This window comes from Protopterus annectens, chromosome 3.part0 (genome assembly GCF_019279795.1).
Source record: "Protopterus annectens isolate FY-2018-M chromosome 3.part0, PAN1.0, whole genome shotgun sequence".
Classification (NCBI taxonomy): domain Eukaryota; kingdom Metazoa; phylum Chordata; order Ceratodontiformes; family Protopteridae; genus Protopterus; species Protopterus annectens.
Window position 1 is genome coordinate 990,613,836 of NC_056731.1, and position 26,877 is coordinate 990,640,712.

General features: G+C 38.6%; 1 protein-coding gene across 1 annotated transcript in view; it reads right to left on the minus strand.

Moving 5' to 3' along the window:
- Positions 1 to 26,877, minus strand: part of LOC122796967 (cadherin-12-like) — a 2,443,257-nt gene that overhangs the window by 1,254,725 nt on the left and 1,161,655 nt on the right. The window contains exon 4 of the mRNA XM_044065738.1: positions 8,692 to 8,859. Within this exon, the coding sequence (XP_043921673.1) occupies positions 8,692 to 8,859 (168 nt within the window). The remainder of the gene's footprint in view (positions 1 to 8,691; positions 8,860 to 26,877) is intronic.

Consider the following 26,877-nt stretch of genomic DNA (forward strand, 5'->3'; position numbering starts at 1 on the left):
ACTGACACAGAGTGTCAGGAGTAGTGTATGACAGAAGGATGACACACACACACACAGTGGCAGGGGTAGTGTATGACAGGAGAATGCCAAAAGAGGTTGAAAAGAAAATTAAGGTGTACAAAACTGTGATGTGACCAGTACTTCTGTATAGTGCAGAACCCTGGGCATTGAAGGCAGAGGAAATAAGGGTGTTACAAATTATGGGAGTGACGTTCCTGATATGGCTGGTAGGATACAAACTGCGAGACACACAAGGAAATTATAACATGAGATCAGAAGTCAAAATAGATCCTATTGCACAGAAGATCAAAACTACAGATTACTGTAGCTTGAGCACATGTGCAGAAAAGCAGAAAATTATTTGAAGAAAATTTGGGAGAGACATGAATAATGCAATGGAAAACAAGGATGTCTAGCAAAGATATGGATGAATTACTGGAGAGTAGACATAAGACGTGACTGTTGAAGAGTGCCAGTGAACTGAGAGAGGTGCAACTATTCACACAGCACCACATTCATGTAGAAAAATGAAAACTTGGGAGTGGATGACGATTGCAATTGCATCTATTTTACTAACATATGGAGGTAAACAAACATCAGTAAAGTTGTAGCAGCCTGCAAAGAATCAGTACTGTAATACTGCTTTGTTACCAAGACACAGTAACAAAGTACTTAAGTTGCAAGCTCTGCCACCAGCTGAAGCTAGAACTTTTGCAGACCTTATGAACCACCCACTGCTGTCCATAGCTAGTTACCTATCAGGATTAAAAAAAAGAGAGAGAGAGAGAGAGAAAGAATGTCTTACATTATGCTATTACAACCCGGTTCATAGCTGCTGTTTCAAACTGTGGATCTGTGAACATTGCTTATATATTGTCTATACCTATTTAATATCCATGGGCATTTTGGTCTTCAAAGTAACAATGACTGTTGGGAAGACAAGGAGCAGAAAGCTGATTCTGTTACAGGATCACTTCAGTCTGTCTGTTTGTTTATTTATGTGTTTATTTATTTAAGTAAAGAAGGCTTTCTTTGTTTAAAATGAATAAATAGGCAAATAAAGTGTGCCTGACTGCTCAGCAATTCTGGACCACCTTGTACATGCACAGATGTCTGGCACTGCATGTGCGCACAGGTAAATACTCAAGGTATATTGAACACATAAATTAAATAAAATGTGTTAACAGTTCTGAATGCAACAAAATTTTATTTCATGTAAGCTACTGAGTCATTGGGTGTCCAAGAAAATATGTGTTTATCTATATCTCTTCAGAAAAATAACTCCATTGAACATATTTAAACACACACATGCAGGGGCACACACACACACACACACACACACACACACACACACACACACACACACACACACACACACACACACACACGCACATTTTTTTTTCTCAAAATGTATAATCCGTCCACTCAATGCTGTTGGCTCACATCTTAAACCAGCAGACAGTGCATTATCCAGCAATGCCATCCACAGGGCTTGCTAGGTCTATAGGGAATCAAAACAGACTGCCAGACTTTCTATCTATATCACAAACACACACCCATGCACATAGACTATAGACAACCTGGAGTTTAAATCCAAATATCACATTGATGCAGATGTAATCAGTGGGAGAGATTCCAAAACAGTTGCTGTCAGTGTAATTGATTTCCTCCACTTTAATCCAGCTCTGATTCAGAAATACTTGCTCTCAATGTAAGTGACTTACTTCAGTTTAAAGCCTCTATAAATATGGTTACACTGGGGGCCAGATTCAAAAGACCTGTTCTCAATGTGAGTGACTCACTCTAGTGTAATACACTGGAGTAAGTCACGTTAAATGAGAGTAGATCTTTTGAAATTAGGCTCAGTGTGTCTAAAGAAAACCAAAAGCCAAAGAAAAACAAAGGGGAAACAATCAAGGCTGCACAAAGAAGGCACCTCAGCTGAGAATTGAACCTTTAAACCTCTTGCTCTAAGGGAATAAAGTATCTCACTGTGTTACAATACTGCCACAATGTGTTATGCCCCTATTAATGTTATAGTAATATGTGCATGATGCTTATGATTATATATTACCTATGTATTTCCAACTCCTTCAAATTTGTTCCCAGTTCAATCTAACTTAAATCAATGCACATCATCACAGTATACAATGTATGTAAAACATATCAATATATATATATAATATTGTAGTACATGGTGGGCTGCGATTACCTTCTGATATGAGGAAAAAGCCAGACTTGTTAGGCATCTTTCAGGTATTAGAAAGATGCATAACATGATTTTATTGAAAACCTCTAAGCACTGTTAATATTGGGTCTCATGATTAAAAGCTGATATAGAGTCAGTTACCAAGAACTGCAGCAGAAGGGAAAACAGCTTTAAAACTTCTTAGACACTTTATATTCTATCAAACTTATAAATAAAAAGTATGGCAGAAAAAGTTTAACAGTTTTTAAAGTTGTTTGTTCTTCCGAATGACATTTGTTTTTTGTCTGCAGTCTGTTTGGCAGTGTTAACTGTTTTAAATGCTTTCAAAAGCATTTAAAAGTTTATAAAATACTTCATGCTCTTACACTTTTTTCAGCAACTGGTAGTATATGGGGCAGGTAAAGCTGAATGTACTACTAAGAATTATGACCAGGTCTCATTGACCATAACCATTATTTATATCTTCTCTACATAAATGCTGAAAAATTAATCTTGCAAGCTTCAGTCTTGTGGTGAATAAACACCTAATCTCAGTCTTTTATGTTAAGTTTTGCCTTGTGGCTCATCTAAAAGTCGAAAATGACAACTCTACTCATGTTATTAACAATGAAATATAAAACAGGTCATTTTTCCCAATAGCTGGCAGATTATTACTTAACTTACTAGTTTAATTTGTTGTGGTGTGTCTTTTCTATAGCCAATAGTTTACATTAAAATGTACAAATACTAGTTATAAATTAAACTTTAGCAGCATACAGTCATAGTTTGTACAATATTGCTGTTTCTTTTAATTCTAAATGGCTGCATTTGTTGCAGTTATTTTTTTTTTCAGTTTTACAGCATTTTAGAAAATTGCCCAGTACTACAAAGTCTTTTTTGCTTCTATTTCAATATTTAATTTAAATTTAATTTTAAAGAGTCAGAATATTTAGCAGTAGTTATATTTACAAGTTTTTTCTTCTTGTTCCATGAAGGCATTGATCCTCCCATGACCCAACTAAACCATGCATTTTAATATAAGAGAGAGCCTTTTGGGAGGTCATCAACCAGGCAGCTACCAGAGTTATTCACCCACTATGTGGACCTTTCCTGTGGGCAGGCTGACATCAGCAGAATAGTGCAATACCACCTAAATAATGCATGCATGATTCTATACATGAGCTCAAATGTAGTTATTGTGCAAAGTCACACAGCTTCATGGGTGCGCACACCTCGGCCCATCTGCTGTTTCCTATTAGACTTGCTTCTGATACATGATCATGTTGCAGTTTGGGTTGCCCCCTTACCCCCACCACCACCATGAATAGATGAGTTGCTGTTGGCTGCCAACTGTTACCATTCCAAGCTGCTTGTTCCAGCACCTGGGTCAATGGTCCATGCCAGGTAGTCTACAAAGCTTTATATTTCTATGTCATTGAGCCAGACTTATGAGTTTTGTAAATTTAAATTTCAAAACTCGCTGCTTCTTTATCAGCTTGTATTTATAAAGCACATTCAGTAAAACACCAAAGACTGTCATAGTTGAAAGACTAAAGGGGTTTCATCAAGAAGCAATACCTTATTTAGTTGTATCTCAGTGGAACTGCAGTTGTGAAATGAGTAGCAGACATGACCAATCTCTATTTATCTGGTACAAGCAAAGAACATGTCAGAATATGGATATTTTCTAGGTAGCACATAAGTTCTATGGACCATCTACAAGAGGTTAATATTAGAAGAAGGCATTTTTAACATGTAGATTGCGACAAAAAAACACGTTTGGATAAAGTTGTGAGAAGGGCCTTACCAATTATTTAACCACCTATAAAACAAGTGAAAAACAGTGATTTATTCAGATTATCTGGTCAGAGTCACTGGGCTCTTATACTTTGCTTAATAAGGAACAGTATACATCTGGTACCACCATTACATCCCATGGATTGTAAAGTTTTAGAACAGTTTTGGACATTTGATTCAAGTAACTAATTAATACAGTAAGAGGTACAAAAAGAGGCTTCTGACTGTGGCATTAATAATTGATGTCTTAATTTCTCACTCTTCATCTTGCATGATGCATGCATGGATGATTAGATATGTGTATTCATTTTATGGGTGAGTGTAGTGTATGGATGCGTGTGTGCGTGTGTGTGTGTGTGTGTGTGTGTGTGTGTGTGTGTGTGTGTGTGTGTGTGTGTGTGTGTGTATACGTATGTATCTATCTATATATTTACAAATACATACATATATATATATATCTTCTGATATCTTGGAGACATTATCTCAACAAGTTCTGCATACCTTTTTTTTTTTTTTTTTTTTTTTTAATTATGCTTAGCATCATTTGTTTTACAACACCTCTGGTCCCAGTACAGTTTAGATTCAATTAAGACAGGATTTGCTTTTTTTTTATTTAATTATGCTTAGCACCATTTGTTTTACAACAACTCTGGTCCCGGCACCATTTAGATTCTATTAAGACAGGATTTTTTTTTCTGACAAGTACAGACATACATGCTTACTCTCTTTTAGTATAACTCTTGAGGAAAAACTCAACTTTTACAGACTTTTAGTTATTTCGAAAAGAATCACACTAAAGAAACTAAAGGTACCTTTTCAGGACAACTTCCTGTCTATCTCTGTTTCTCTCTCTCCTCTCTCTCTTTCTTTTGCGCTTTCTCTTTTCTCGTGGTTATTATAATGAACAACTTTAAATAACACATTCCAAAGCATTTGCGAACGGATTATAATATTCACTTAAATCTGGTGAACTGCATGCTGAGATGTCAGCTTCATTTATCTGTTCTTCAAGTGATACCTCTTGAAAATCTGCTTTGCTAAAATACATTCAAACTCTTTAGCATCTTTCTCTCTGCACTTCTCTACTTCTGCATTTTTTTCTTTTCTTTTTCATTCATTTTTTTACCTGGATAAAGCTATTCTGCATAACTGCCTCTTTGCAGGAGTAACACAGGAGTGCTGTCTAATAAGGTGACATGCTCAGTCACATAACAGGTAGTTAGACACTGAAGGATTTAAACCCAGGACTGCAAGATGAAGAACGTTACCAAGCTTCTTGGACTGATCTTTACCTCGGAGTATATTTCAGGAACAGCACATGGTGGGGTCACTACAGAAACTTAAAACTGGATTTTCTTAATGTCTTGGTAATATTTTTGAAGTATTTTGGAAAACAGGATAAAAGGCAAAACAAAAAAAAAAAAAAATAAGCTTGGAAAATAACAGAATATGGCACCCTTGGTTGATACATCTCAATACTTAAATTTCTGCATTCAGGTGGAAGAGTTTGTTGAAAAGTAAAGTGCAAATTAAATGGAATTAGATAGTAAAATAACACGGAATATCTGCTTTTTACAGGTCTCAGGAGCATGTAAAAGAAACTAAGTGTAAATGACTATCCTTGACCAAGTTGAACTATTTTAATAACATACGTCTGAACTTCTTAACACACAGAGAAATTTGACTGTAATAGTGTACATTACTTTATTTTCCAACTCACTTTATACTCTGAAACTAAACACTGCAAACGTGGGTTAATGACTGTATACATAAAAGTAATAACATTAAACAATACTGCTATGAGCAGCATGATTTCATTAGCTATATTTGACTTCGGATCTGTTATTCTCTCTCTCCTATACTGCCCAAACAAGCAGGTTAATATCGATTAAAAATGAATGATAAGGTAATGCTTAGACGGTATTGTCAAAGAAGTCATTCTTCACCACAGTAGTCTAAGTTTCTCTTCTCAGACTAATTTCTGCTCATTTTTAATTAGCTACCTATGTCACTATCTCAAAGGGAAAGCATGCTTGAAAATGTATTTGCACACAGTAAGAAATGATTCAGCCTTCATGATAGGCTTGTTTAAACATAAACATTCTAATAATTTACATTTGCCATGTCATACTCAGTTGTTAATGACAATATATATATATATATATATATATATATATATATATATATATATATATATATATATATATATATATATATATAGTCCTTAGCAACTGTGTATGACAGGGTAAATGTAAATTATTAGGTTGCCTGAGGAGTGGAGAAAAAGTGTTTTGGTACCTATCTTTAAGAATAAGGGTGATGTGCAGACCTGTTGAAACTACAGATGTATAAAACTGATCAGTCACAGCTTGAGGTTATGGGAATGAGTAGTGGAAGCTAGGTTAAGGGAGGTGATGATTAGTGATCAACAGTATGGTTTCATGCTGGGAAAGAGCACTACAGATGCAATGTTTGGTCTGAGAGAGCTGATGGAGAAATATAGAGAAGGTCAGAAGGAGTTGCATTGTGTCTTTGTGGACCTAGAGAAAGCAGATGACAGGGTGCCTAGAGAGGAGCTGTGGTATTGTATGTGGAAGTCAGGAGTGGCAGAGAAGTATGTAAGAGTGGTACAGGATATCTACGAGGATAGTGTGACAGTGGTGATGTCTGCAGTGGGAGTGACAGAGGCATTTAAGGTGGAGGTGGGATTACATCAAGGACCAGCTCTGAGCCCTTTCTTATTTGCAGTGGTGATGCACAGGTTGACAGACGAGATCAGACAGGAGGCCCTATGGACTATGATGTTTGCAGATGACATTGTGATCTGTAGTGAGAGTAGTGACCAGGTTGAGGAGACCCTGGAGAGGTGGAAATATGCTCAAGAGAGGAGAGGAATGAAGGTTAGCAGGACTAAGACAGAATATATACTTGTGCGAATGAGAGGGAGGATAGAAGACTGGTGAGGATGCAGGGAGTAGAGTTGGTGAAGGTGGATGAGTTTAAGTACTTGGGATCAACAGTTCAGAGTAATGGTGAGTGTGGAAGAGAGGTGAAGAAGAGAGTACAGGCAGGGTGGAATGGGTGGAGAAGAGTGTCAGGAGTGATTTGTGACAGATGGGTACCAGTAAGAGTGAATGGGAAGGTCTACAAGAGGGTAGTGAGACCAGCTATGTTATATGGGTTGGAGACGGTGACATTGACAAAAAGTCAGGAGTCAGAGTTGGACGTGGCAGAGTTAATGATGTTAAGATTTGCACTGGGTGTGATGAGGATGGACAAGATTAGGAATCAGTATATTAAAGGGTCAGTTCAGGTTGGACGGTTTGGAGACAAAGCCAGAGAGGCGAGATTGTGTTGGTTTGGACATGTACTGAGGAGAGATATTGGGTATATTGGAAAAAGGAATTAGGCTGGAGCTGCCAGGTAAGAGGAAAAGAGGAAGGCCTAAGATTAGGTTTATGGATGTGGTGAGAGAGGACATGCAGGTGGTTGGTGTGACAGAGCAAGATGCAGAGGACAAGAAGAAATGGAAACAGATGATCCGCTGTGACAAACCCTAACAGGAACAGCCAAAAGAGAAAAAGAAGAAGATACACACACACACACACACACACACACACACACACACACACACACAGGTTTCACAACTGTCTCCCTTTTCCCATTTTTGCTTGAGGTGTCACATCAACAGTGACTACCACCTAGAGCTATTGTTCACACTGCCAGGTGGCTAGCTCCACCATGGACATAAGTATACATGCATATTCATACCTGCAAGCATTTTAACCAAGTAAGCAAAGATCAGATAAATTCTCTTTGCCCCTGTCCAGTGTGTGCTTATATGATAAGTAACATGCATTTTAACCAAGTAAACAAAGGCTGGATAAATTCCCTGTGCCCCTGTCCTGTGCGTTTCTGTGGTTTGTAACTGCAAGTCTAATTCCATTTTTTATACAAAGAGACTGGTGGTTCTAGTCTTTAACTGCAAACAGCAAGTAAAGACATACACTCACTTGCACCAGTAATACAGCTTAGACTTTAGACGGATGGTAAAGCTCAATATGCATGTGTGTTGAAAGATTCTCATATTAATGAATGGTATGATGGTAGTTTTATTTGAGAAATGCCCCCACATCCTAAACCCAAAATGAAGTGTGAGGTACGGTGTTGTATAGCTTACCATCAAGTGGAGAGTTATGGTCTACACAAACACAGATGACCCTGGGTTAGGGAAGTGAAGCCATTTCATCAGGTAGTTGGGAAAAGATATCCCTTATGCAGCAGCAAGTGAAAAATGGGCAAAGACAGGGTGACAACTCTCTAAGATTGTCTGGAAAATGAGCTTTATCATCTGGAACATGCTTAGTGCAGGAAGCGCCCCTCTATATCTCACAATGAATTGGTACAAGTCATTTTGTGATGGCTGACAAGTACTGAAGGAAAATGACTTTGAAAAAAAAGCTTGTTGCAAATTTTTTTACTATTCAAATTTTATATTACTTCATTCTGTATGTAATATTAATCATGCACTGTAATGCTGTTACTTAAGATCAAATCTGCTTAAAAAATTCCAAATAAAATTAGACAGCACTTTACTGGTGCAAATGAAGAATCGGTTCTTTTCAATATTTCTGTATAAAGTTATTACTGATGAAATGCATAGTTGAGGTACACTGATATTATAAGACGGTTGAGACTGTACTCACTTTTTGGAAACCTTGGTGGGTTGTCATTGACATCAGAGAGTGTTATGTTGACAACAGTAATGCCGGCAAGTCCTCCTAACTGACCACCCATGTCTTTGGCCTGAATAAGTACTTGATAATGTTCTCGGACTTCCCTGTCCATGTTTGGTAAAGCAGTTCTGATGATACCTGTTAGACACAAAAAAAATAACAGAATGACAGACAAGTTAAGAAACCAATATAATTCAAGTAAAAGAGAATGAGTTCAACAAGATGATTTATAATTTTTAATTTTGAATGTTCACGTACCATTGCTTTCCTGTTGCATTTTCACCGAAGTTACATATCAAAAAATGATTGCAACATTTACATAAACTCTTCAATGAATAACAAAGTTAAATGTTGGCTATCTTAATATGTAATTCTAGTTATGGTGGAGATGTTTATCTTATTTCTGTTTCTAAAATGCTACCTGGCTGTTTGGTCAGAATAATATTTTATAATGTATGGCTAGGTACTTTTTTTAGACATTGTGAGCACAGTTTTCTGGGATATTACATATTTCTTCTCAGATCCAGCAGTGTTTGTTGTACAGACTGAAATGCCCTTTCATAGTAAACACATATAATTTGACATAGCCTCAGCAAACTAAGGTTCTTGACAAAACTGGTAAAGATTTAAATATCACTTAATGTCTGGTTGAAATCAATATATTTTCATTGAGAGATACTATTGTTTGCAGTCAATAACAGCACACAGAACAAACCGGCCTTAGGTTTTTTTCAATAAAAAAGCATTTAGAATATCCATTTTTCACAATCACAGCAGTATTATCATTCTGTCTTCATGCCATGCATTCATTAGGAACCACATCGTTTTATGAAAGACAAGTGCTTGAATCAGAGAAATTCAAACTCAGCACTCTGGAAATTATGGTAGCTTTAAAATTCTTTTCAAGTAGTGATAGTTTCTGAAATAGGCTTTCATATTTTCCAGATCACTGCATAATGGTAAGATGCTGTCCCGTTCGATTCTCAGCTAGAGCGTTTTCTGTGTGGAGACATGCGTGAATGGGCGTACCTTCGTTGAAGTTTGTGCTTTAGAGCCGGCAACTCGGCACGTAAAAATCTACTGCCAGTCATTAGCGGACCGGAGTTCCGCTGTGGCGACCCCTAACCGGGAAAAGCCGACAGACACAACAACAACTGCATAATGGTGAAAATCATAATTTTTAAAATGGCTGGCAATGACATGTCTATGGCTGCAAAACAAAATAACATTCAGAATTTCTCTGAAGATCAAAGAATCTACCTTCCAAGAGATAATACAACCAATATACCACTGCATTGCAATTTCCTTTTGCTGAGTCACTCAACAGTATAAACATCGTTGAGCTTTCATTATGCTACAGTCTGAATTACGTCGGCCACTGTATTAGATTTGCTACTAAGCCTTTGACAAAAGGAGTCTCGAAAACATAGATTATTTCCACCCTATCTATGTGGTTGGATTTTTGTTGAATGCTGTATTAGTGTCACTACTTTCATGTTTCCATAAAAGTTGGCACAGTTCCCTGTCCCTCACAGCTGCTGATACAGAAACAGAAGCTTCTTCCAATGAGCAAGCCTGTTCCATAGAATGTTCTTTGCCTTCAAGTGTTGGAGCATTAAAAGAGTCTGAACTATAACTGGATTAACTGCAAACCCAGCCATAATAGACTTGAAGAGAGTTTCATGTTCTAGTCATAAGGTATCCAGGGACAGCATTGCAGACAGAATTTGTATTAAAGGTTCTGTAACATAAGGATTTGTAAGAGTCCTAAATAATTGTATTTTATTTTAGTCTAACTGACCACCAAGGCCTCTTCTCAGCATTCTACAGATCGAGTAATCCCTCTTTAGAATGAACGTCAGGATGATTCACCTGCAAAAAAGCAAGCCCCATACAGTGGATTTTTTCCCTGGTCAGGGAATGAGCTGGATTGCCCATTCATTCCTCTTTGAGACAAGCGTTGAGTACCTAGAGTGAGCCATAATCTATACAGTATCATCCAGTGTGCTATAGCCTAATCCAACCCCCATCTTGTCGATGAAGTCTGCTATATGCATGCACATATGACAATCCCCATAGTTTCTTTCAGTGTGTGACATCATCTTGCCCACAGTGCTGCATCACACTTACCAGCAACATCAATGTCAGCAATGCATTGGGTATGACAGCCTGCCACCACTCAGAGCAAGTAAGCCAACATGGGCCATCCTACCTTCTCTGCTCAGTTCCTTCAAACAGATTCACACATGTAAAACACACAAACACATACAATAAACACACACAAAACTGAGACACACAAACACAGACACACACACATGCACACACACACACACACACACACACACACACACACACACACACACACACACACACACACACACACACACAAACACACACGCACACACACACGCACACTGAGACACATAGCTTCACAAGAAGACAAACACAGACAATATTCACTCTGACATACATACACACACACTTACAACAGCGACAGACAAATACCCCCCACACACAAACATAAACACTCATACACTCACACAGAAATACAAATACATTCACATATAATACATGAACTCTCTCTCACACACACACGCGTGCGTGCACACACACACACATGAGCGCACACGCACGCGTGCACACACACACACACACACACACACACACACACACACACACACACACACACACGCACACACACACATGCACACACGCACACACACGCACACACACGCACAGTGAAAGTTTGGCATTGAAGTCTTTTTTTTCTATAGGTAATAAAAGCATTGCTTTTTTTGTTAAATATTTAGTGAAACAGTGGGTCCTTAAATGTGTCCTACTCAAACCAGACAAGCAAAGCATATGTACTTGAAAGATGTTGGGCTGTCGTAATTACTCAATTAGGAAAGATCACTAAGAAGAAGAAAAAAGTACCTTCCCTCAAGAAATCCATTTGAATGGCTCTTTTATCTTAATGAATGTAGTTTATTTTAATGCTGAGATAGCAGGGCAAAGGCAGAGGTGCCAGAATAAAATTCTGACCTTCTTTGGTACACTTCTTTCATGCAGGAATACATTCCGTGATTTTTCACTAGGCTTTTTCTGTGCATTAATTCAACCCCTTGGAACTCAAAAGTTATCAATCAGTTTTAAAATTTTATAAACTGATTTCCTGAAATACATTCTATCTTAAACATATCTACATTTTTCACTTACTCGACCATCAGCGGAAGATGACGGCCACTGCTAGCGTTAACGTGGAATTACCCTACAACCCGGAAGGAGAGGGCCATTTGTATTTGAAGAGGAACCGTTTCTTGGACTGCATCGAAGCGTCCAACAACATGCTTTTGCTTTTGGATTATGACACAGAACAGAACGAACAGTATAATGAAGGCGAGGACATCGCAGGGTTATCGGAGGACTTAAACAACTTGGAAATGGATTTTTTACGGCTCAAGAAGCTTCAATTGCAAAGACAGCACTTTGAAGCGTGTCTTTTGAAGAAGGTGGTGCCGCGTGGTCTCAGGGCATTGAAGATGCCCACATCAGGTACTTTATATCCTGAGCTACTATTTAAGTGGCAACAATTAAATTTAAATTAAGCTTTGAATACATGAAGCTTTTAAATGACTTTCATAAACAAGAAGAAGACATGCTTAGAGCTAAAGTTACTGAGCAACATAAGAACATTTTTGCTAAATATAAATTGTGTAAAGTTGAAGCTCTTATGGAGCGATTGTTGGATAACGTTTCTCTGTATGAGAAACGTGCTCTTGAACAAAAGAAAAGCAAACTTTATAGGGATATCAGGGATTTTAATAATAACCAGGTATTTGTTTGGCCTCGCTTTGCACATAAGAACAGACAGGAGTCTAATATTGCATCCAACAATGTGGAGGGTGATTTGGTAAACGAGACCAACACTATTTCAGATACTACTATCGCCAATCATGTACTTTTAACATCCTCCCATGACAATAATGGGTCTATAGTAAATAATTTCAATGATCAAATCCAGGTCATTACTGGTACCACGGACAAGGTATTAGAGAGTTCTAACCAGATAGCTCATTTAAATATGGCACCGAATAAAGCGATACCTTTGACACCAGAAGTGGTGGTACGAAGGAAAACACAGAACAATAGTTCTGCTACAAATAAGGTAGATACCCCTTTCCCCATAGCGGTGCAACAGTCCATGGAACGAAAGAGATCCATGAGCAGGGGAAGGCACAAACGAAAGCTACCAGAAAACGAACACGTAGGTCCTACCCTAAAAAAGATGTGGGACAAGATGGGAACTCACTAGTGGTTAACCTCTCGAAAAGAGAACTCAGTATAGAAGAAATACAGCTTTTGAACAAAGGCCTTAGCTTTGTCCCCTCAAGTAAAGGTGACATTACAGACATGGTCATAGATGTTAAGAAATTTGTACGAAATGTACAATTAAAATTAGAATTCAAGAATGTACCTTCCGTTAATCAATTTAGTTCATCTTTTCGTCCCTATAGCACTTACATACCTATTCTACATCCATTATTAGATACCTTTTCGAAACTTGTGGAAAAAGACATCTATAAATTTTATAATACTTCCATCAATGATAGAAATAAGAGACACTATAGGGATAATTTAACCAAAGCCCAAAGGGAGGCAATGATTTTTTTGAAAATGGACAAGGAGTTAATAGTAAGACCAGCGGATAAAGGAGGGCCGGTTGTTCTCATGGATCGTGCTGAATATATTGATAGCATGACAACTATGTTGGGGGATAGTAGGTTTTATGAAACTATTAATATGTCACTAGTCTTGGAAAAGATTTCCATGGTATATAGCATGTTGGATGACATATTAGCTAGTAAATATATAGATTCTGAGTTGCACAAATATCTTAGGATAGATAATCCATTGATTCCGATACTCAATGGACTACCTAAAGTTCATAAATCATTAGTAAACCCTCCCATGAGACCAATAGTCTCTGGTCAGGGATGGGTCACTGAGGCACTGGCCCTATATCTGGAATATTATTTAGGACCCTTGGTAAAGGATAGTGAACATATTTTAATTGACAGCAAACAATTCCTGATAGACCTATATAAATACACTAAGACACTAAATGACAGTGAACCATTCATTCTTGTTACCATGGATGTAGTGAGTCTGTTCACAGTTATTCCGAATGAGGATGGTATATATAAAATACAGCAGTATTTACAGAAGAACACTGATATGAGTTGGGATAGAATTGAGCTTTTAACATTGTTTTTGGAAACGGTATTGACTACGAACCTATTCCTATTTGGTGATAACATCTACATGCAGAGGGAAGGCGTAGCTATGGGCACAGCATGTGCAAATAGCTACGCCAACCTAGTCATGGCCCAATGGGAGGAGGAACTGCTTTTTAAGTTGAATTCATTCAGGAAGCATGTGGGATTCTATAGGAGGTTTGTGGATGACCTCTTCTTCATTTGGAGGGGAGAGGTTGGTCATTTATTAGAATTTTTCACACAAGTTAATGAGCTGTTGGACTACTTGAAATTTACTACTGTGTATTCATATGACAGAATCTCTTTCCTTGATGTGAATATAGAGAGGTTACCCAGTGGTCTACTTAATACATCTATACACAGAAAGGCCTGTTATAAAAACACGCTCCTACATAGGAGCAGCATGCATCCTAGATTTGTATTCCATAATGTGATGAAGGGGCAAGTTACAAGGGCATCTAGGCTCAATCCCTCAGTGGAAGGATTTACACGTGAACTAGAACTTCTAAGGAATAACTTTAGTCATAGAGGTTATGATCTGACGACTTTTAACTCTATTTCTGATGAAATACATAAGCAGAGGAATACCACAGCACAGCCCTATTTCTCTGACTCTTATCTCAGTGGAAACAGGGTGAAGGCTAGTGAAGGACAGAATGTGAGATTTCTAACATATTATACCAAAGATTTTGGAGTATTGAAGGAAAGTTTATTGAAACACTGGGATACATTACTCCTTGAAGAAGAACTAGGCAGTATAGTAGGTGAAGTACCTACTTTTACGTTTTGTAATAAACCTAATCTCAAACGGATTTTATGTTATCCGTCCTTGTCCAGTATAGATAGTTATCGTAAATTAGATTTGAATGTCAACACTGTGCCGTGTAATAAGTGTAATCAGTGCATTTACATACATACTGATACAGTTTTTGAGCATCCAGTTACACACAGGGTATTCAATTTCAATACAGGAACACATTGCATGAGTAAAGGACTAGTATATTTAGCTACATGCACAGCCTGTACATCCTTCTATGTGGGGAAGACCAGCAGACAGCTTAGGGAGAGAGTGAGGGAGCATGTCTACCACATTGGTAAGAACACAGAACATAATGCCCTAGCGAAACATCATCATATTCAAGGCATGACACACAATTTTTTATTTAGGGTCATACAACATATATGCCCCACTGCTAGGGGAGGTGATTTGGATAATTATATACTGGAGTGTGAACTTAGATGGATCATTCGCCTGGGGGCACATCAACCACCAGGGTTGAATGATAAAATCCAAATTAAACCCATCTTGAAAAAAAGGAGGACAAGGAAGGTATATAACAAGTGATACCTAGCATTTCAACAAGTAGATATACAGTCCCTAACACATGCATTTTTATATGCTGAATTTTTATATGTTGACATTTAATATATTTTTTAAAATGAATGTTTTAAGTATATGTATTATATATTTTTATTCATTTCTGTATAAATGAATGTCTTGAACATATGTATTATATTCTCACATATGTATATTTATATGTCTTTGTTTAGGGATATGCTTGTGTGATGAGCCTTAGAGAAAGCTATAGTGTGGATTATATATATTTTCTATATTTTTCTATATAATACTGTTTTTACACAATACTGTTTTAACCTATTACTTTAAGAGTATGCACTTTAAGAGTATGCATCAGTCTCATTGAGTCATTAATTAATCAATTTAGGTAATTGCATTAGCTATATATATAATGTTAAAATGAGTTTTTATTGTGAGTTGATAAAGCCTGTTGGTGAAAGCGCTACTCTGGTATTAAAAGCTTTTATTGGTCTACAGACTGCTGCTGCATTTTTACTATGCTATATTTTGTGCTGGGAGAGAGCATTGGAATTTAAAAGAAGACCGTTGGTGCCATCATCTATTGGGATCCATTTTATGCCAGTGACTGTGTTTATATGTAGTACATACACTTCTTTTTTGCTGAAGTACTGAAAAGGTCTGTTAGAAAGCAAACTTATCTATTTCAGCCATCTATCTCTCAATAAGTACATCACAGCTAAACATTGATACACTTCGTTGTGCTAGAACTGTTGACGTGGTTTGTATCTTCCTTAAAAGATTCCTGTAAATCATGTATAAAAATTATTCATAACTCAACTGAGTAAAATTTCTGCCAGTGTTTTTGTTGGTTTCAGAGGGTTTTGACTGAGTTGAATGAACAGGATTCCTAAAACATCAATAAAAGACATTGTTTTGAGAGCTTAACAATGCATAAATGTCCAGTTGTAGTGTTGTAGTAATACATTATAAGAATCACACAGATTTCAACATTTACAAATGAGGTTTGGAACAGACCATTTTGTCCAAGGACATATTTAAGGTGGGGGGTTAGTTAGAGTAGCAGGATTTGGGAGAATAGGGAAAGGATAGGGTTAAATAGGGATGGACGAGGCTTGGGAGGAAGTGAGGTAGGGGTAGGGAGGGGCTTAAAGGATGTTAGGCAGGTGTAACTGGAATAGGAGTCACATTTTGGCATGAAATTGCTATACTGCAGGATTATATCCTGACGACCGGTGTTTTCTTTGGTCAGGTAGGCCTTGGTTTGGTGGTGGGCATGAGGAGGTGAGTACCTAGGGATAGGGTATGGTCATATGTTTGATGGTTAAAGGTGATGTTTTTTTTTTGAGGGGGGTGGCATTTGTAGATTTTGTTTGTGTATTACTATCATGAGAGAAGGTAGGCCTTGGGCCACTGGTCAGTGGCAGGTGGTCTTTTTATAGGGATGTAATTATTTAGTTTGTTTTCTGGTTGGTCATTTCAATTATTTATTTTCTCTCTAGGTTTTTGGCAGGTTAATGCTTAGCTGGTGCATAGGCTGTCTAAGGTAGTTGGGTCGTGGTAATTGGCTTTGCGTATTTTCTGTTATTGGGTATTTAGTTTGAGTTTAAAATCTGTAGTTCTTTGACTTTCATGGGCTTGCACATGGTGGGGAAGGGCTCGGTGAGTAGGGAGTATTGGGTGTTTCAGACTTTGTGAAGGTTAGATTGGTTGTTGGTTAAGTTAGGAGGTGTAGGCTCTGGCTTGCTGCATAGATGTGGAGGTGATGATTGCTGTTGGTCAGCTGGTTGTTGTTAGAGATTTGTATTTACAGCTCACACAGTTATTGTGTAAGGTTATCATCATTATTAATTTATAATGGCACCGTTTCCCTTCCTGGTTGTTTGGGCAGTTTCATTTAGGTTAGATGGGGAGTTGAGAGGGCTCCCCTCACAGTGATGATCATGGGCTGCCATTTAATCTGTCTTTGGATAAGCCAATAATATATAAAAATAAATTTCAGGGTACAGTAGTATGGGTGTCGTTCGTGGGCTTGGGAGTGCACGTTCGTTGCTGTGCATGCACAGTTGCTGGCATTGGAGGGATTGGCCATTGCTCATGTGCTGAGTTGCCAGGTTGGTTGGTGGAGGTGGTTTTCTGACCTGCAGCATTCTGCTGGGGGCACCTCGCTCTTCGCGGGCTTTGGGTTTGGCCATCTGGGGGGGGTCTCCTGTGCTTTGACAGTGATGTTCTTTTTGCTGTGTGAAGTTGATGTGGGGTGCAGTCTGTGCCTCTGTGCTGTTTGGTAGGCTGGACACCTTGGCTGCAGTGGGCAGGAGGGGAGAGTGGCAGTCTTTCCTAGGCTATGCGTTTGCTTCTGGGGTCTCTGCTTGCTTTGGTGAATGAGCTTTGCTGGGCTCCATTCTTGTAAAATCCCTGTGTTTTTAATCAGGTGGGGGTTGGCTGAGGTTCGATAGGCTCATCATTGGATCCTGTTGGATTCGTGGGTCTCTTCATTTTTGCAGTGCAACCGCTTAACGGTACACATTGGCATACGCTTTAGCTCTTTGTGGCAGGTCTAGCTGCTTTTTTGATTGCTATGGTCTTCGTGTGGTGTTTGAACATATTTACCAGCAGGCAAGGTAAAGGTTGGGTGATGGTGGTTGGGAGTACAGTGCTGCGGCTTTACAATATTTTTGCATGTTGCAAGGCACCTGCGAGTACAAGGTGCTAGGTGACTCAGATTTGTGTTTCTGCTAAATCTGTGTAAACTGTAGTCCAGGGAAGAAATTTTCTGGGACCATTTATGTTTGCTAGAGATATTAAATTTAGTGATTACTGGGTTTGTGGGGAAACACCAGTCACGCATGCTCATGGTGCGACTGATGGTCAGTGGGGAAGGTTGTGGCCTGGTTGGGATGTTTTTCAGGCTGAACGGGCATGGGACTGAGATTCAGTGGTTACCTGTTTCGCTGAGCTGTTGACGGAAAGTTTGTACTTAGAGTTTTGGAGAGGAATTTGCGGTGACTAGTGTATAGTTTGTTTTTTTGCTGCATTTCAGTTACATATAGAAGCATAAATGATGTTGTGGGTGCAATGTAATGGTATTAGGGGGTGTTTGAGCCTGCTCCGAATCTGGAGCTTAATCTGAGTGCCCCTTGGTATATGTTAAAAAAAAGAAAGGAAGAGCAGGGGAACGGGAGACTGACTGCTTTTATGGGCTATGGGAGTCATTAAGGAGGAGCATGACTGTGAGTGCATGTAATGTGTCAGCAGGATGTCTTCAAAAGTAAATAGCTGCTACAGTTGTATGTGCTAAACAGTGCATCGGTGGTTATTTTACTTACATTATTTTATTTAGAATTTTAGCAGCAATAACGTCATGGTGCAGTCAGTCTCAGTGGAAGTCCAGGCTTATTTGTTAGAGTAGGAGGAATTAGGGCTGGGTTTCTTATGACAGTAAAGCCAATGAGTTTTCTTCAGCCGGGCATGAGGCGATGGTGGTAGTTTTGTTCCACTTTACTTGCCAAAATGACTCCTAATGTTTTATGGGGCACGCTGTGTAGCTCTCAGTATCCCACACCTCAAGTTAAAGTAGTGAGGTAGCTAGACACATCCCTTTTGCACTTTGACTTTATATTTTGACATTGGCCCATGTAATATTTAAAATGTAAGCATCCTTCCAACTGTTGTTGTGTTATACTATGACCACAGATAGGGCTGCTTTCATGTTAATAGGGATTGGTCAAAAAAAAAAAATCCTAGTATTTATGGCTTTGTCCAGATTTTGGTACGTTTGGCAGAAAGGGAGGTTCCATTGTGGATGTGGTTTTAGGTGGGGCCATTATCAGTTGGGTGAAGCACTTTTCCTTTCATAGTATTTGCTTCCCTTGACCCCTGTCTAGCAGGGCGACTGACATGATCCCTAGGGTGAATTTCCTATCTCCCATCCGATCATTAAGGTTCTTTTTGAAAAGGGTCAAAGAGGTGCTCTGCTTGACATGTATGGGCAGTCTATTCCAGAATCTGGGGAGTCTCTGGGTCAGGAATCTATCTTTTCAGCATGTTTTGTTCATTGGGATGACAAGGTTTAGATCCCTGGAGTGTGTGGCTCTGAGGGATTGGGATTTCTTTAAGTGTAGCATGTCCAACAGCTCTGGTGGTCTGGAATTGCAAAGTTACCTGGGTTGTGGATAGGGATAGGTCTCTTCAGGTGTGGGGGTTTACTTTTAATATATTCCACTGGTAGTTAAATTTATCTTGGGTATTTGATTGGGCCATAGGAAGCATTGCTTCAGTTATGGCTGCTTTGTCATAGATGGGAGTGGCGGTGGTACATTCCTTCCTGGGTTGGCAGGATAGGTTGTCCTTGAAGATGTCTTGGCATGTGTTATTTATTTTGGATGTTTTACATGTCTTTTTCTTTCTTGTAGATGGGGTCTTGGAATGCTGTGGCTGTAATTTGGTATACGTGTGTATAAGGTGGAGCCTTCTTGTTCCTATTAGAGGGTTTAATTTTGTCCTTTTCTTTGTAGATGTGGTGTACCGAGTCCCAGTGTTAGGTGATCATGTGTTGGTGTCGATTAAAAGGTGGGGTCATTGGGTGAGTAATCAGAAATGGATAGGTGAAAAGACAAGCACACTGATCCAGAAGAAGAAGAAACTCATGACTGTCCAGGATGATGAAGCACAACCAACTTTTTGTTTACTTTAGAATAAGTATTAATGTTCTATGACCTTGTTTGATTTGTGATACAGGATAATGTACAATCCATGGTAGAATTAAGAGTTCTATTATTTAAGCATCATGTGATGCAGTGGTGCAGCGGTTTGTGTTATTTCACAGCTAGAGGTTCTCCAGTTCGATTCTCATCCGGGGGGCAGTTGTGTGGGCTTTGCTTGCCCTCCTTGTATTTGTGTGGGTTTTGATGGGTACTCCTGAGATTTCCTTCCATGTTGCTAAGTTGCTAGTTACTTAATATTGGATACATTTGTATGGGAAGACATATAGATCACATACACTAGATGGTCGTCATAGTGAGAATGGTTTTGCTGCATGTTTACATTTGGCTGCATGTTTAGATGGAAGTATCTACAGTTCTACTAGATCTCTCCGAGGCTTTCTATACAGTCTCCCATACCCATCTCCTGAGCCACCTTGCTAAACTTTAACCTCTATCACAATACCCTATCCTGGTTCTCAAGTTACCTATCTGACAGATCTCAAGCTGTACAATGGAGAAAAGGCACCTCAAACGTCCTCCCCACCCCCACTGGGGTTCCCCAAGGATCCATTTTTGGCCCAATGCTGTTTAACATCTTTATCAATGATTTCAACTCTGCCATCCCAAATACCAAATTCATACAATATGCAGATGACTCCACTTTAATCTGCTGTGCCACCAACCTCCCTGAACTTCAAACAAACACTCAGACTGCCTTCTCCACCACTGAGAACTGGATGCTACAAAACCACCTATCTCTAAATGCTAACAAATCCAAAGTATTACTTTTCTCTCCCTCTAAATCCTCCTCTCTTGATAAAAATTCTTTCCAAATTAGAAGCCATAACAATTCAACCATAGAAATTGTTCCATTCGCCAAACTACTTGGGGTAACTATAGATGAACACCTAAAATTTGACACCCACATTCAACTAAAGATTAAGAAAACACATCAAAAACTTGGCTTGCTATACAGAAACATCCACTATCTCTTTCCTTCTACTAGACAAACTCTCATCACTACCCATCTTCTTCCCTCACTAATGTATGGCGCTAATCTACTAACTAATTTATCTGCCTCCATCTCTTCCAAAATGAAAAGTTGCTATAATAAAATTTCAAAATTCGCCATCAAAACCAAATACTCCTTCCACCATTGCTCTGCCCTCCACTTACTAAACTGGCTAGAACTTCCCAACTATCTAGACTATCTCCAACTTACTACTGCCCACAGGCTATTATTTAACCCTACTAAATGTCCTGCACTATCCAACATCCTACAACCATATATCCCTCACAGGCCACTTAGATCTGCTCAACTAAACCTAATCACTGTCTACAAGCCAAATTGCCTTGCTGGACAGCTTCTCCTATCTTTTTCCTTAGCCAAAAAATGGAATTCTCTCCCTCCTTCATTAAGAGCCACAGAAAACGTTGACAACTTCAAAACCCAACACCATTCCCACCTCTCCTCCAATTGGAAGTGCAATTGCACTTTCCCCACCTAGCCTTCTTTTCTCTCTACTCTAAATTGTATGTCTATACTCCTTCTATTTCTAAACACCTTAACTCCCCCTGGATACTAGTTAATCTAACAATGTTATCTTGTATGCATAATGCAAATATTGTAAATAGTCTACTTTCCCTTTTCTCCCCTCCCTAACATTGTACTTATACTGCCATCACAAGACTCAGGTACTATGTAACCACTGAAATACTCAAGTCTTCACATGACTCAGATGCTATGTAGCCAATGTACCACATCATGGCTCTGATTTACAATGTAATTGTATCTTTAAATATTTTATTTTAATTTGTTGTATCTTAATGTTTATTATGTAATGTGGAGCTTTTCTCCCTGGGCCTCCACTGAAAATGGGCTCTTGAGCCCAGTGGACCTCCTCGGTCATCAAATTGAAATAAATAAATATAAATAAATAAGTCCTGATCACTTGGGTTGTGCACATTGAGGTCACAGATGGAATGCTGAGTGAGTAACAGTCAATGCCCTGATAGAAATGGACTTGGAAGGGAATGGTGTTGTTTTGTGGATGTTTTGAGTGCTGGAAAGGCGATAGTCTAGTAGGTAATTTTATTCAATGGTCATTAAGGCACATTCAGTTGGGGCAGTGGTGATTTCTTGAAGATGTAGGACATGTTTATTTTGGCCAGTTTGAGTGGCTTACTTTGGCAGGGTTAATAGTTGGTGTAGTGTATCAGTTTTGTTGCTTGTGGCTTAATTAATTTGATAAGCCCTTGCAGCAGATGGATAGGGTGGGTTATATGGATTTGTATTTTGATTATACATTTATAGGTGTGGGGTTTGGGGTGTATTTGTGGCATTTGTTATGGCTGTGGTTAGTCATTACGGAAAGGTGAGGGCCAGCAAGGGCAAGGACGGTTCTTAGGTGCTACTCTCATATTGGATAGTTGGAGGGATGACAGGAATGTTCGTGATCTATGATAGGGCTGCTGTTAAGGTTAGTTGGTGATTGCTCTTGTCTGGTTTTAGGGGGCACTGGATTAACATCAGGGAGGGACTAAGGGTTTAACAACAGGGAGGGACTAAGGGTTTACTTTCAGTCATTTGGCCTGTTCGTCATTTTACCTATGTATGTGACAAAGTTTATAAGCTGGAGGGTTGTGTTATTGGTGTGTGTTAGGGAGGATGATTGAGGGGAAATGGAGTATTTATTTTACTTTTGGTGTTTGTGTTGGCTGGCATAGGAGGTTCATTGGGGTTGTTGGGGGATTATGGTTTGTTTCCAGTTGCCAATATGGAACTTACAGGGCTGATGGTGAAATCTCATTGGTATGATGGAATGCAATTGGGTTTAATAACGAAACAGTATGGCTTGTTTGGTTGAGTTGCTAGAATGCCATGATGACTGAGCTGTTTTATTGCTTATAAGCGATAGTTAGTGTGATGGTGGGATTGCTATACAATGGGAGTTTAATGATACTATTTTGGTTGGTAGTGATGGGGAGTCATTAGAATTGCTATTGCTCTAGCATTAAGGAGAGCTCATTTGGTTATTACTGGATTGGGTGGTAAATGGGGTTGGCATGTGGCATGATGGCATGTATTTGACTCTGTGTGGTTTTTATAATGCCCTTAAGCCATTCTGAAGCTGCCATTGGTCATGAAGTGAGAATTATTTAGCTGATATGCAGTGCAATGCTAGGTTAGCTTAGCATAGGTGAAGGGCCAGTGCTTTGTTTTCAGTTGTTTCGGTATCTGTTTAATTTATGTGATAGGGTTTTAGGAGTTAGTTAGTGGGGACGGGGTGCACCGAATGATGTTTGGCCGGATGCCATAATGGTGTTTAGTTTGTTGGAAGTGTGTTGCAGAGAGGGGGAACAGCCTGTTCAGGCTGGTGGTCAGAGAAGAGGTGCAGGCTTGCCCTCTTCTGTTCCCCCTCTGGTGCTGTATGGTCAATTCAATAAGTTTGAAAAGGAAAGTGAGCAGTTACGCTGTTTGAGTACTTAAGTAAGCGGAGGAAGCTGCTTATTTGGTTGATGGCATAATGCAATAAATGGTAATGAAAGTGAGCAGTTATGTTGTTTGATAAGTATATAAGCAAGCGGGTGAAGCTGGTTATTGGATTGATGGTATAATGCATTACCGGGTAATGAATGTGAGCGGGTACGCTGCTTGATAAGTACCGATAAATGGTAATGGAAGTGAGCGGGTACGCTGTTTCATAAGTAAGTGAATAGAGGTATGGACGCTGCTTACTGATCAGGATGAGCAGGTTTTCGCAGTCCTGTCCTAAGATAAGATAATTTTACATGGATGTTATTTCACATGTATCGTGTTTGGTTGAAATGAATGAATATTGATTAACATTTATGTTTATGGAAATTTAATAAAGGTCGTCAAATGTCATTCAGTGTAATGTGTTTCTTGAAGGGGACCTGGACAAGTATTTTTCAAAAAAAGAAAATGGAGGTTGAATTGTTGAACTCAGTAGTTCAAATGCACTTCAGTTATCCAAGTCATCACTATGCCCATTATCTGGCATAAATCTGAAATACTATATAAATGAGAAGCAGTTTATAACCTTTAACAGAGGTGGTGAATAATCCGCTGTTACAACTTGAGTCTGCACAGGAAGAACTGGGGACTGAGGTGCAACATGTTGACCTTGAACATTTAAATGGTATGTGCAAGGAGTTAGAAAATGTTTTGTTTAAATTCAAATAGTATACGTGGCAGAGACTAAATTTTGAGGCATGTTTGCACCATCGTGTTGTATCTAGAGGGCTAAGGGCATCAGTTATGCCGGCCTATGGAACTACATTTCCTAATTTGCTGAAAAACTGGCAAATGGTCAATCTAGAGACTAGTTTTAAATACATGGAACTGCTCATTAACTATTTTAAGACTTATGAGGTTTCTTTAGCAAGCTCAGTACACAAATACCAATGTAAACTTTTTGATAGGTTTCCTGCCACTTTGGCACAACAGCGGATGGATGAGATTTATAATAATATATCCATATTTGAGTGCCGCCTTAAACAACAGAAGGTTAAAGAGTTGTGGGTTATTTGTGTGATTTTTCCACTGGCTAAGTTTTTGAATGGGCACGGGCTGCTAATTCATGAAATAGATCTGTGAATCATGATCCAACAGCAGCAACATGCCAACTATGTGAGACATGCCCATTAGAGACTTTGAAAATCAGTACAACAGTTCTAGTGAATGAGTGAGATGGACCGAGTCCACCGAATACCTATACACCAATAGCTAGAGTTACTGCACCAGTGATGAATGCGTCTGCATTCTCTATGGCTTCCAGTGCCACAAAACAGGTTTTGAGTGTGCACAACAAGTTGTTCATCCTAAAGAATGCCATAATAGAATGAATATGTGACAGCAGGTTTTTCTTGATCTCCCATTTCCCATCAAGTCTCTAACAAAAATGGAGAGGAGTCGCTCCAGCAGCAGAGGGAGGACGAGGCGAAAGGAACAACAGAAGGAGGGGCCAACTATCAAGAAGATGTGGGCCAAAGAAATGGACAAGGACTAATACACAATATTTCTCATAAGCAGTTAACTGACGCTAAACAATTACTGTTACAAAGAAGTTTGTTTTTCATACCGGCTTTTTCTGCTGTTTTAGCTGAAGTTACTAGTGATATTAGACTTTATGCACATAATTTAATGTTGCATCTGATGTTTCCAGAGTCAACAGATAATAATTTTGGGAAACCAAGTTTATTTTGCCCAATTTTGAATGCTACCTCGGATGTTTTTTGCTGTGCTTGTGAAGAAGATTTAGATAAATTATTCAATGACTCTATGCATTGTTTTAATAAAAACAAAAAAAAGGTTTTATAATTTAACTGAGCATGAAAGGGAAGCTTTATATACTTTACAAAGTATTAAACAAGCAGATAAGGGAGGGGCAATAGTTATCATGAATATGTCCTGTTATGAATCTACTATATTTGAGATGTTACAAGATACACAGACGTATGAGGAGATGGTGTTTTATCATGTTACTAATGTAATTATGAATGTACATAATATATTTTATGATTGTCTACTTTGCCATAGCATTTCTGAGGACATAGACAGGTTTTGTTTGGTTGAGTTTCCACTTATCCCCATTTTTCAAGCATTACCGAAGATTCATAAGGATCCTCTGCAACTGCCATTCAGGCTGATAGTAGCAGGTAGAGGGTGGGTAACAGAATTAATGTCCGTTTATGTTGAGAAACAATTAAGACCAGTGCTCAACAATTATGGGAATGTCCTGAGTGATTTCAAACAATTTCTTATAGATCTGTATGATATTAGTAAAAGTATAGACGTAATTTCTGATGATTTTTTATTAGTGATGTTAGATGTCTCTTCACTTTTTACTGTGATCCCTAATGATGTTGGTATAGATTTTATGAAAGTGTTTTTACTAGGTCATAGCAATTATAGTCCTTCAAAAACAGACGTGTTGTCCCTGTTTACTGAAACCATATTGGAAAATAATATCTTTATGTTCTCTAAGAGGTATTTTAAGCAGAAGAAAGGTATGGCTATGGGGACATCATGTGCCAACAGTTACACTAATATAGTGATTGCACATTGGGAGTCCTTGTATGTGTTGAATGATAATGATTTTACCCCACATAGTAAATTATATTAGTGATTTGTCGATGATATTTTTATTTTAGGGGAAGGTGATGTTGACACCTTAGAAGCATTTGTAACGTATTTACATGGGATGACTGACTTCCTTAAGTTTTCTATGAAAGTGTCAGCTCATGGCATGGATTTTCTCGACGTGTATATATCTGAAGATTATGAGAATGGTTGAACTATGTCTAGATGTAGAAAGGAATGCCATAGAAACTATATTTTACATCGTAATAGCTTGCATCCTCCCAATATTTATAGGAACATCATGAAGGGGCAGTTTATGAAGTTATCAAGATTAAATAAAGATGATTCCATTTTTGGAACAGGTAGAAATGTTGAAAAAAGAATTACTCTAGAGGTTATGGGTTACATGAAATACAGGGACAGCTTGATCAAGTCCTAACCTTGAGATGTAGTTCAGCAGCACCCTAGTATTCTTCTACCAGAGTGGATCAGAAAGTAACTAGAAGGGATGATTTTGGAGTGAAAAAGCTTTAGGCATTACTTTGAGTTACTCTGATAACATAGCTGATGTATGTGATGTTATCAGAAGGAATTGACATATTTTAAGATCCGACAGAGATATCAATGGGTTCATAGGTACAGAACCCACTTTTATCTTTAGAAATAAAAGTACACTAAAGAGAATGCTATGTTATAGCAGGAAAGTGAGTAGCATTGGTAGTAAAGTAGGTATGG